The sequence below is a fragment of the Cebidichthys violaceus genome, unplaced genomic scaffold (genome assembly GCF_023349555.1).
Source record: "Cebidichthys violaceus isolate CVI_PGR_0920_01 unplaced genomic scaffold, fCebVio1.0.p SCAF_41, whole genome shotgun sequence".
In the NCBI taxonomy this organism is placed as follows: Eukaryota; Metazoa; Chordata; class Actinopteri; order Perciformes; family Stichaeidae; genus Cebidichthys; species Cebidichthys violaceus.
This window is the reverse complement of record NW_027176606.1, coordinates 338,263-351,308: the sequence shown is the minus strand read 5'-3', so window position 1 is coordinate 351,308 and position 13,046 is coordinate 338,263. Positions and strand designations below refer to the sequence as shown.

At 45.9% G+C, this 13,046-nt stretch overlaps 1 protein-coding gene across 2 annotated transcripts in view; it reads right to left on the bottom strand.

Annotated features, from left to right (window-relative positions):
* The window catches only part of svep1 (sushi, von Willebrand factor type A, EGF and pentraxin domain containing 1), a 75,139-nt gene that overhangs the window by 48,320 nt on the left and 13,773 nt on the right, over window positions 1-13,046 (bottom strand). For both annotated transcript variants that reach the window (XM_068728342.1, XM_068728343.1), the window contains exons 2-3: window positions 5,450-5,705; window positions 4,192-4,368 (exon numbers count right to left, since the gene is read on the bottom strand). In XM_068728342.1, coding sequence (XP_068584443.1) covers window positions 4,192-4,368; window positions 5,450-5,705 — 433 coding nt within the window. The remainder of the gene's footprint in view (window positions 1-4,191; window positions 4,369-5,449; window positions 5,706-13,046) is intronic.

Below are 13,046 nucleotides of genomic sequence, written 5' to 3'. Positions count from 1 at the left end.
ACTATACCACACTTGATGAATGACAACTGAACCGTTTCCATGAGAACTTAGCAAACTCCATCTGCTGATGAAGACCATATCATGCGGTTGAAGGTTCTGGAAAAAGCTAGTAAGAGGACTTACTGAGTAGTCACAGAATGATTCACGGGAAGAAATGAGCATTTTTACATAGGCTACTATTAATATAAAGCTGTATGCTAGATGATAATAACATCAATTATTGAACTTCCCACTTCTATACCAAGGAGTGTGTGAAGCTACTTCTTCTTTTAAATACATATATTTTGAAAGGATGAGGGATTTTAGTCATCGGACGTCTGGAGCTTCAGTTATCAGGGAAACAAGATGAGCCCAACAGCATCGGAGAAACACAGATTTAGAACGTAAAACCGCTCCAATCGGTGTTTTACCGGTTTTAATCACCGGATCCGTTTGTTTTGGAGAGGAGGAGACCTCTGTGGATAATTAAAAACCACCCGCACATTGAACACCGAAGGAATCCTGACCGGGAGAAGACGGCTGCAATGATGGAAATGGTGGCGAAGAGAACAACTCCCATGATCCCACACTACTTCACAACACCACCGAACTCCGTCTTTTCGGCGTCGTTTTTATTGTTGGCAGAAAATGACTTCTTTGTGCATTAAAGCAACAAAGCAAAAAGAAGAACACTGAGAAAGATGGAATGGAGGACGGTGGAGTTTGAAACAGACACACAGGAACATCCAAGAGTCTCTAAATCAGCCTGAAAATATTTGATCTAAATCTTTCTTTCCTGTCATCTCACCTGCCTTGCTTTCTCTCCCTCTCTTTGTTTCTTTCTCTCTCCCCCATTTCATCCCCGGCAGAGCCGTTCTGAGCAGAACAAAGCCTGCGCTGCTGACACCACATTAACACAGTCCAGACCTCCTGTCATTCTCTCAGGCTACAGAAGAGGCTGATAAGCCAGAATACGTGACAGGAGGAAAACACTCCCCCCCCCCCCCCCCCCCCCCCCCCCCCCCCTTCTCTCAGTCCATTTACCCACTTCCCCATTCCTCTGGTGATCCTCCGTGATGCAGATATTGTGAGCTTGAGATTGGAATTTGAATGGAGGCAACAATGTCCTGTTTGGCCCGTCGGAGTAAACCAAACCGGGTTCATCATCCGCCTCTATCTGCTGGAATTCCAGTCGTGTTTTGTGGAAGAGGCTGTTTCACTTGGCTGTCGACAGATTCATAAACAAGACTGCTGCGCGCTGTGGGGATTTGGATAGTGTTTCCAACAGAGCCCTTCGGCCAATGATAATAATAATCCACTGACGGGCCTACGGTTCGCTCATATTATTCTCAGATGTGTCAAAGACTGTTCGAAGTGAGAAAACAAAGTCCAAAACGAACGAAACCGCTCCAAACTTTCAGTCTAGACAACAGAACCACCTGAAGCCACACACCGACTGTCAAGCTTACGCAAGCCAGAGCGACGTCTAACTCTGGAAGCGCCCGTCTGCCACTCAAGAGCCCTGGCAGCGCCGACGCAGACGGTGCGCCCATAATTCACCAAACACCTTCTTTCAGCCAAGCCCATCGAGGTTAAAGCAACAGAACGTTGAGCGAGAGATGCTGGATTTCTCTCTGAGAACAGCAGGAGTTTGTTGAGTTTACTCGCATGTTTCTTGGTTACGTATACTGCTCCCACCACAGATCTAATTGCTTTTGGAGCCACTGCTACATCAAAAGAGCCTCGTAAGTTATTCGGGAATAAAACCTTCAATAAACGTAGTGTTCAAAAACATATATGAGGGTATTTCGCACCACTTAACAAAACCAAAACTGAGACGCACAAGGCTTTAACCGTGCCTTAGCCTGCCAACGGTTTCGCAAACGGCAACTCCAGCGACAGACGTTCCCTGGGACGGCACACCGCGGGTCCACGGCAGCTCTGTAGCATGAGGACGACGACTCGTACGCATTCAAGTGTCCACCGCTCAACAGCCGACTCCTCTCCCGTGAGACTGTGCTACGTGAGCGAGCGAGAGACAGACAGAGGAAGCGGTTCTCGGTTGCGGTCGCAGCGCCTCGCTGTGTCCTTCCTTCCTCGAGCCGGCTGAGCCAACTCTGCAGTCTGCTCCCTGCTATTAATTAAACCATTAAAACTGATTAATAAGCAGAGCGGGGCTCCAGTCTCGACAACATCTGATGAGAATTAGGGAGGCGTGCTTTTTGGCATAAGATGCCCTTATTCTTTTGGCTCTCACTATCGTTTCTGACTGAGACTTTTAAAACTCTGAACTGAATTATTCAAACTTGTCCGTCTCTTAAACGGGCCTTCTCCCCTCCTTCTTTTCCTGTTATCTAATTCTGGAGTGAAAACATGTGGAAAGGAAGACCTAGAGGGCAAATGCAACCAGGATTACGGCCCATTGTTTCCCCATTATGAGAGGCGACCGCCATCCACATTTCTCTCGCCGTTTCCTCAACAAAGAGCACAGAGTATCGATTCTCACCGCGGTCCCTCGTTCCCTCCCACCTGCCTCCCCCTGCACGAAGGGTGAGCCGTCAGAATGACTGAGGTTTAGCGCAGCGGTTCCTTAAACAAAGACGCACACGCCAGCCAGTGCATCTGCTAGTCGTTCCGCTCTCCAACAATCACACAGACTGCTATGTCTGTCTGTGATTTAAGGGATTACATATTCTGTAAAAATAACGGATCAACCCCTAACCTTACAGCTTAATGATGGAGACCACCTGCATCAAACTGCACCATTACACTGTGACACTAGGGGATTTAAAAAAAAAAAAAAAAAGACCACAGAACGGACATTTAGAAGACAAATGAATGTGTCGCTACACGGACTGCTGGCAAATGTTGTAATTCGACCGTCTGAGCTGTTGGATTGATTTTAAGCTTCGCACTCCGGCAAACCATGATTAATGCATCACATCTCAATTCTGCAGTGGGACTTTTCAAAAGAATTAAAGGCCGAATTTGAGGGTTTCTTCTCATAAAGAGGAGCCACTGCCTCACCACTTTCACTCTGCACAGACATCTATGTCTGCGCATCATCAAAGATGCATCTCTTCTCATTATCTCACTTAAAAACATGATATTCTGACCCACAGAAAACAAGAAGTGTAGAGAAATGAAGAGTTCACAGAGTTCGTTGAATCATGTTAAAATAACATATTTTCAGACTCTAAAGGAGATTAGGAGACTCCAAGGAAAGTAATACTGGAAAGGTAAATGTTTGTGTTTAAGCCCTGCAGATGATGAAGCCCTCATATTTCCACTCTCCATGTCAGTCTGTTTATGGCTTTCTTGACGAATAAATGTCTATAATTATAAATTTGCATCGGTACATTTTATATGACTATAATTTCATCTTGAATTTCCAGTTCAAGGAGCTTTATAATTTTTTGAGCCCAGGGAATAGTTCCATATGTCTGTACGCTATATATGCATGAACATGCCTGCGTTTGCACTCAAGATGATCTGTTTATCGTCATGCAAACACACACACACACACACACACACACACACACACACACACACACACACGTTCTCTGCAGATCTTATCTTCAGTGACGTTTGTGTGCAACCATAAAATAATAAGTCCAAGAGCCCCGACATTATAAATGAGCAGTAGTAAGGAACAACAGGGTAAAAGCCAGAGCACTCTGGCAACAGATGAAACAGATGTTTTTTTGTTCCTCAAATGGATACGTATGAAACAGAAGTGGGAGGCAAAGCAATAAGAGAGAGCCACAGACAAAAAAAAAAAAAAAGGGCAGTTAGTTTTAAAACGACATTTTTCGGCGCATGTAGAGAAGAAAGAGACGGATGTTGGAGATTTGATTTAAAAGAGGAAATTGAAGGTGGAGAGCGAGGACACACACAAAGACGTCGCTGTCTCAGTCCTCCACCTCGATTGCACATTACTGGGCTTGTTGATAGCGATCTGCCCCGTGGACAGCCTACACTGCGCTAAGTGGACAGGCTGCTTATTTAACTTTCGCCCACAGCGATGATTTGGAGGAGAGGCGCTGACGGGTAAAGGAGACGAGGTCAAGAGAAAGAGAAACTATAAGGAACTCCTACTGTCGGTCTCTGAGGCACAAACATGTTGTTTCAGTGCTGCAAAAACAATGTCGGTCAGGTTGGTGACTGTACAGAGAAAACACGACACAGCCGAGACGGAGCCGTGCGTCCTACCTGTGCACTCGTGCTGCAGGCCCTTGCCGTAGTATCCCTTCTCACAGATGCAGTCGTACTGCCCGGTGTGCGTGCCGCACTTGCAGCTGGCCATCAGGTCGCAGCAATCCCTGGCTGCGTCGCACAGCGAGGAGCAGCGCGACAGATCTTCCTGGATGTAGCTGCCCGTGGGGAGGTCTGAGGGTGGAAAAAAACAAAACACAGAGAAGCGCAGGTTTGCAGTAGGATCAGATTTCACCACCTGGTGATCAGACGATATAACGAAAGCGTTACAGTAAGCAGTCTTAATGGCTGTATTAACAGTATTAGCAGGTTCTGTACAGGATGCCATTGAGACTGGCTACAGGCTGAATTTAACACAGGCTTATAATAAGAGAACCTTCACCACAGAAATGCTTTGAAAAGTGCCTGCAAGCCGCAAACGTACAACTGACTAAAAGCAAACACCATATCCTGTTCCCCAGTTTAAAACAGTGTAAATCAGACTTCTTACAAAAGAATCTGATTCGGGCTGTACCAAGCAGCTGAGACTGAGGCAATAACTGGCATTCATGCTGGGCTACAAGGAAACTTAAATTTCATATCTGGAAGTCAACCTGTGTGTATTCTGTGATTTGATGCATGACCAGTGAGAGTGGCTCAACATGTGGCTCCGTGTTTGAAAACACGAGAGAGACCGCTGTCAGCAGAGGCTGCAAGGCTGAGCCGATAGTTCGGTGTGCGTTGGCTTCCATTCTCCTGGTCTTATCCTTGCGCTGCGTCTCACTGACCTCTACTCTTGCACTTACTGTCGGGCATTTCAGACGCTCTTTGTGTGAGTGCGCACGTACAGTCTGCAAGTGCATGTGAAGGATTTATGGCTCTCTACACACCGAGAGCCGCACTCAACTGTGATATTTACGGTGATATTTTAAGTTTAAAAGCCGTGACTGAATCCCTCTTTTCACCAAATTGTGGGAAGTCCCCCTCAAGTGTGGGAAAAAGGGCCTCACTCTGTCCGATCGCTATGGAAGTGAAGCCTAATGACTGTTGGCTAGTGCATAACAGAAGGGACCATGTGAATTTTACATTGTCAGATTCCATATGAAATATTATCAGCTTCGTTTTAAGTAAACATTGAATGGTGACGATGGGAGCACTGAGGCTTCAAAGAGATGAAGAGGAGCTACGGTAGCTTCAGCACGGGGTTTGATGTAACTCCTTTGAAAGACCTAAACACAAAGAAGCAGTACAACAAATCCTCATCGGTGCTTCATACCTTCATGCAGTGCATGACGAGCCAGGGCCTCAAACTCGGCGAAGTTGTGCACCAGGTAGCAGTGCTGGTCCTTGGGCTGCGAGGCCATGTCGTGAAGCTCCCGGATGTTACCCTGCCAGATGCCCAAGGTGAAGATCTCCACGCTGCGTTCCCTCAGAGCTGCCGCCACCGGTCGAGGGTCCCCGCCGTTGGAGTAGCCGTCGGTGATCAGGAAAATGGCCTTGGTGGCGTTGGCGCGGGAGTGACGGAGTATTTGCTGTTCGAAAAAGGAAAAACGTCAACTCATTAAGTGAACACCACTTTTGCTTCCTGTCGGTCAGACTCGTGAGAGGAGCTTAAGTCGTCTCCTCGTTAGTGTAGTCATGCTGTTCCTGTTTTGCAAAAGGTTGACCAAACACACACACACATCTTATTGCTCTGCCTGCCAGCACGCTACCAACATAGCTCCAGCTTTAGTGACACGGCTAAACTGAACAACGAAGAACGTCACACACGACCACTAAAAACAGCCCTCGATTCCAGGGTTCCTCAAAACCCAACATCAGCACGACGGGCGACGAGGGCACGATGGGGGGAGGAGGGACCGAAACGAAGGAGAAAAGCTCTACAATTGTAATTATTTCTCCTACAGACGACGCAGCTGCCTGCCAGTGGTCTGAAACCACCGGAGAACACTGGGCAGCGCAGACCGGGCTGCCGTGTCCGCCCCAGACACCGGCTACAGTTCCCAAACTAACTTTAGCCACCGTTTACAACTCACCACATACAATTAAGAAAGGACATTAAAGTCAGAAACATATCTTTACTTTCTCTAGAGAGACAAAAAAACAAAAGGACCATCAGCTTGCTTTGCTGCGGAGGCCAAGCTGACAATGTCTAGGTTTGTCATTATGTTGTTTTAAATGAGGTTAAGAGGTTATGTGGCTAAAACCCGGAGAACAATGGATGAAGAGAAAAAGAAGTTCGAGCAACAAGGTGGAGAGAAAATGAAGGAAATTGAAGAAGCGGAAGGAGCCAAGATGAAGTCAGTAGGACAGATGTCTGCTTACTTAGTAAAAGCTAAAAAGGTCATGAGTATATCATAAAACAAAAGGATGTGTGTTAGGGGGGCGGAGGATGATTTTTCTGTATTCTGGGTCCAAACAGGACGTAATAACTAGCCTACACAAGACCGCAAAACACGAGAGGTGAAGCGAGAGGAGACACGCAAGGGTGTGACCAGGGAGCGAAAGCTCTGCTCTTTATTGTCTAATTGGCTCAAACTTCAAGCGGCTCTGGCAGGAGCGGCGTAATTACAGAGCCCGTGAAGCGAGGGAGCAGAAAAAAGGAGGATGGAGAGAGAATAGAAGAGAGAGGGAGAGAGAGCCCGGTTTCTCTGATCCTCAAAGCTCCGAGGTTCCCAGAGCACCGGGGGAGCTTCGCTCGGGCCGCTCCCAGCTGTCAGACTGCAGCGTGAAGGCGAGAGGAGCGACGACAGGGAAGAAGAACGGTGAACAAATCGACATGCCGACAGCTCTCTCTCCTCTGAGTGTTAATATCGTACGTTTCAGCGTGACTTAAGTTCTTTTATTAGGCGTCTGCTCAAAGTGCTTTTGGGCCACGGCGGTTTTCTGCCTTCAGCCATGAGTCAGTGGCTGGTGTTAGCGACTGCGGGGATGCCACCAAGCGGAGCATACGCATGCATAGCCACTAATAATACCCTCCCGATTCGCCTCTGCATACTTTAGGTCAGAGTATTAACATAGAGGCGGCCGCAGGAGTCAGAGTGTGGGAAGGGGCTGTTCTGCAGTCCAACTCGCTTGCATGCGGTTTATTGTTCAACGCTCACAGGACATAATGACGCAAACACGGCATTTAATAAATAACGGTGGCAGCAGGAACGCTAAACGCACACAAATACAAGAAGAGGAGAAAAGAAGCTCCTGACTGATTGATTAGAGAGTCCTTTATCTGAATTACACCTGTTTTTGATCATGGAAACATATGAATGAAATCAGTCAACCTGTAATAACAGAGGGATAAAGAAAGAGATGCAGGAAAAAGTGGAATTACAGCTTCAAAAGGTGAACAGACGTGTTTGAGACCAAGCCAACATGCTGTAAAAACTATGGCCAGGCAACTCACTTATTATCTCGCATAAATTCTTAACATTAAGTTCTTTCCTTAAACCAAGTAAAAATCCACATAAAACAATGGGTGAGAGCATTTTGATTATAGTCTTAACTATGTCATCTCGAACAAATAACTTGCACCAGCAGAGTTATTATTATTCCTGAAAACTCTTGAATTTAACTTGAAAGACGTTGATTTGCACTATTTTGATCCGACGTTTAGACTCGAGATCACCTAAACAATCAGGATGGGTCAAATGCAGTGATAATGAGGTGTCGTTGTTACTTATTTAAGCTATTCATCTCCCTCTGCACATGCATCGGAGAACACCTTGAACTGCCGTCTGTCAGCTCGAGGCCTCTCTCCGTGCCGTACAATCCCATGCATTTCTTCAATTACGCACTTGGCGGGCGCTTCAATGCCGGCGTAGGTCCAAAGAGGAGATAATAACCCCGCAGTGGGACAGTTTGAGGGTGTCCTGTGCGGAGCCGTCGATATCTGTCAAAGCAGCGGCGATAGTGCAGAGAAGCAACAGGCCTGGAGGGATTAGTGGTAAGAGCAGCGCATCTATCTCCGATCCAAAAACGCAGAGACAGAGAGAGAGAGAGAGAGAGAGAGAGAGAGAGAGAGAGAGAGAGAGAGACAGAATGAGAGAGAGAGAGCGACAGAGACAGAAAGAGACAGAGAGACAGAGAGAGAGACAGAAACAGAGAGAGAGAATGAGAGAGAGAGAGCGACAGAGACAGAAAGAGACAGAGAGAGAGACAGAAACAGAGAGACAGAGAGAGAGACAGAGAAAGACAGAGCGAGAGAGAGAGAGAGAGAGAATGAGAGAGAGAGAGAGCGACAGAGACAGAAAGAGACAGAGACACAGAGAGAGAGAGAGAGAGAGAGAGAGAGAGAGAGAGAGAGAGAGAGAGAGAGAGAGAGAGAGAACATTGGTCTTAGAGATTAATAAAGGAGAGAAGGGATAAAGAATTCAATATGATATCTGTAATATTCTGGGCTTAACAAATCTGGATATTTGACCAACTTCGACTAAGATATAAAAGCGACCAAAAAACAGCCACATACACGAAAAACTCCTCACGCGCATTTCCCAATCCACTGATGAACCACCGATAGAAATAAAGCATAAATAAATAAAACCATCAGTCCACCGATGGAAAAACTGGATCCTCGTTGTGACGGACTCTCCGTCTCCAAACAGATGCTTGTATGATGAGAACTTCAAAAGCAGGCACCTCGTTGCATTTGGCAGAAGAGACTGGGAAACCTTTCCACACCTTGAGGGGCTAACGGTGGTGCCAAGGTACCCCAGCTGTTAATCAAAGGCTTATATATGCATGGCAGCTATGCTGAATGCTAAATGAGCCCCCCCCCCCTCTCCCTCCCCTCCTCCATCTCATCCGCACTGCTGGCCTCCCATCAGCCCCTCCTGTGACTTTGATCAGAGCCTGAACCCACCTGGCCTCCAAGCAAAACTAGTTCACGATTAGTTTCTTTCTCCATTGAATAAAGCCGTAAAAACACACAAGACTCGTGCAGTTGAACTTTTTTTGCAACGGGACGTAAATGTAGGAGCTGGAGACCGATTCTTTAGTCGGGGGATTGTATTCGATTGTGCAGGTCAAGTCCTGGGTTCACGAAATAAAGAGTCACATGTGTTTGTATACGGCGTGTCCACAACCAGGCAGTCAAACTGAACCCGAACACATCGCTGCTCTGTCACCCGCACAGATCAGTCAGCGGCTGAACTGATCAGGGATCAGATAAGAGCTCCACCAGCTGGGTGGGCCTTCTGTAGAATCACGTTAACGAGACGGGGAGGATGGTGGCCATTTATGCTCGATAAGCTGTAATATTGAATGTTTAACAGGATGCATTGTGCTTTTGGAACGGCACTGAGTGATTTGTGTGTCACTTTACTTTTCTTCAAACTTCTCCTTTACTGACATTAAATGGAAAAAAAACACACCACTGCTTGAAGGACAAGTCTGCCTATTATTCTCTTACAAGGTTTTTCACTTCCTTCAGATCCACCTTCCAAAAACAAAATAATAATTTGCAGGCATTCCAAAGCGGATTTTAAGAAGAAAAAAAAAACCTAACTGCATCCGTTCGGAAAGCCGTCTCCCCATCGGTCGGAAGCGAGAGCGCTTGTTTTGACAGGCTATCTGCTCTTGGCTTGGGTGGTAAAAACAACAACAACAAACTCAGCGGGGGCTCAAAAGAGCAACACGCACAAACCGAACACACAAATGCAGACAGTCGACTCGACTCTGGTATTATTGAGCAACATCTCAGGAACGCGTTTACTTCGGATACTCGAGATAAACTAGGTCACTTGCAAAGATCAATGTGTTTCCTGTTAGGATCGGTGATACGCCACGATCCCACAAACATCTTGTTTTTGTTCCTCCTGTGCTGCAGGCTTCACAGCAAAAGAACGGGTTTTTTTGCTATCTAGTCAGAGGCTTCAGATTCAACCATATCTTGACTTCTTTACTGCGGTTAAAAAAAGCAAAATGAAACTTTAAAGCACATGTGAAGCACATGCATTTCCCTGACAATGATGTACTTCTGAACATTTGTCTTCGAGCTTTGATTCCTAACTTTATTTCACAAAATTTTCCCAGCTCTTGTTTTGCTTGGTGGGCAGCCACAAGACTGACAGTAAGGAGATCGGTTTCCACAAGGGCCCACCCAGGAGGCTGAGGGCCATACAGGTGGCTTTGCATGCTTATGTTCTTCACATCTTGTCAACATACGCTAAACAATTCCTGAAGTAAAGTTATTACATTGATTTCCAACCTCTCGGCACCTCAGTTACTGTGACCTGACAGTGAGGTATGCAAATCAACTTGTAGATACTTGAAATCTGCCTCAGATACAGCAAACAGTCCATCACATGAATGACAGGTCATCTTTTCTTTTTTTCTTTTTTTTTTTTTCCTTTGACAAAGTAGTTTTTCGTAACCTGCTAAAACAAGCTTCAAAACTCTCCCACAATTTAGCATCGGCTGCCAAAAAAGCATCGCCCTCAGAGGTAATGTGGAAAAAATGCTCTTTGTGTTGCAAAAGGTAGATGTTTGCAAGATGTTTTTTTTTTTCCAGCAGTCTGTACTCACAACTGCACTGTAATGAGAAGCCATCAGAACTTTAACCTGTCAGAATAAAGGTGAGGAATCATTCCCTGTGATGGATTATGTCAAAAAATATATATATATATATAGTTGCTGTTCCTGGACATCAACAGCAAAACCACTAATCTTGCATTTTAAAGTTTCCATTGTCAAATACTTCTCTACCACTGCAGGAAAGACAGCTGAACATTGTTTATCGACCGCCATATGTGCCAAAATAAAAAGAGAGAGAGAGACAGCTACACAACCAAGGCACCTAGTCAGGATCACACAAAAGAGAGTAGAAGTAATAAACCAGACGGCGCCTGATCTCCATTATCAACACTGCTTGTTCACACTGCAGAGCTGAGCAGTGCAACAGATACTTGCTTAGTGTTGCATCCAAGTTATGATGAATGAAAACATGGCAGGACAAGTGTGGGACGTGTGAGCGTTGATACCAGAAGCACGCACTGTAACAAATCAAACGTCAACGTATGGTCTCTGACATCTCCTGCACATCAATCAAGCCGATATCTGGCGTCCCGTCCCAGAGAAGTTCTGCGTCTGCACCTCCGGAGGAGCAGACACAAAAAGCAACAGGATTTTTTTGAGAGGAGGGCAATTCATCAATCACTGTGCTTAAAGTGGAGGTTCTTAAAACCACAGAAGACGTTTTTTGGATAATTGTTAACCTGTCTGGGGTATAGTTGGCAAAAATTTTAGGGATAGAAAACTATTCCTAGAAAAGAAGAGGCATTACGGGAAAAACGCTCCCAATTTGGCAACCGGCAACTTACTTACCGCTACCTAATGATTTAAAAAGTCCTCACCAACGTCTGCCTGTGTGATGTGCATTTCTAAGCATTGCCCAAGCTGAGCACCGGTTTGACTGAGAGCCGCGACGGCATCCAAAGTGTCCGGAGTCAGTTAATTGCAGGCTGGACGGCCGTGTGCGTTAGCGCGACGGGTTTCTGTCACAACACCGCTCCGTCAAACTCAACAATTCACCCAGGAACGACGAGGAGAGAGGGAAGAAGAAGCCAATTCCACGACGTGATGCCAAGGCGGAAAGGCCACCTTGGCTGGCAAATGAGAAACTCATTCAATTACACCCCCCCCCCCCCCGCTGGTGTCTGGCGGAACGAAGCGCTGAGAGAAACATTTAAGGCACTGACCGTGTTTCCAATCGGACACGGCATTCTGGGTAATTGGACGAGGCGAGCTGGTTTGATTGAGCGGGAGGGAGAATAACAAAGATAGCGGGGTCAGACCGACATGTCACGTATACCCTGGGGTGCTTATATTACATGTTCATGGCTTGTGTTTGACATTTTCATTATGTAAATGGTACGTTTTGTTTCTCTCAGCATAGTACTGGCATGGTACATCTTTTTCTTTTCTTTTTTTTTTTAGATGGAAGTCTTGAAATTGCATATCCGACCTCATCCGTTTTATTTTGACATTCCGAATGTTCTCCAGTCACATGGTTTGCACAATATGTCACATATCACTGAGTGCACGGTGTGGTTACTGGTTAACTCCATCATATGTTCTCGTGATGCCTTCATACTTTGAATCAGATTAAAACCAGCGAGCTTCAATACGTTACAAATGTATTAGGTTTAATAAACCAAAAACTAATACAGCAGATCTCTTCAGCTACAAAAACATCCAGCCTCAGTGGAGACATTCAGCCTCTCTTCTGACAGATTGATCCCTGCATGATTGGTTAGCATCAATAAAGCAAAAGCTGATACATAACATTGATGTTTTACACAGCTGGAAGTGTCGCTGCCACTAAACTGTATCGTGGCTGTGTTGGAAACGATCGAAAATAGACATAAAAATCTGTTTTCAACAAAAATGTACAGTTCTCAGAGTGGAAGAAATGCCACGAGTTGTGTAACATTTGTGACATTCATGAGATCATCACCTCACTACACAGAAGCAACCACTCAGCGTCATCTCTAAGGGCGAGCTTTGATTTTGAAATAAACAAAGGAAACAGTGTGGTGAGGCGCGACGATTTTCTTGACTCCAGACTGGCGTGTTGAAAGTGCTGATACGGGGGGAATGATTTGGGGACCGTCGCTGGCTTAAAGTATCCATCAAGCCGTAACCCGTCTCGTCCAGACTTAGCTCAGACCACACGGTGGAGACGAGACGCAGCATTTTCCTTTGTTGCAGTGTGTTGACTGTTGTTGCTGTAGCTGCGTTTCTTCCTCGCGTGCCTCTCTGTCTGTCCTCCCCTTCTTTCTTCTCCAGAGGGGTTTATTTGTCTTGGCACCAGCTGTAGGTGGAGAGTTCCTCTAATAGAGTGTATGTAGTGTACGTTAATGGTGAGGTTTCAATTTATT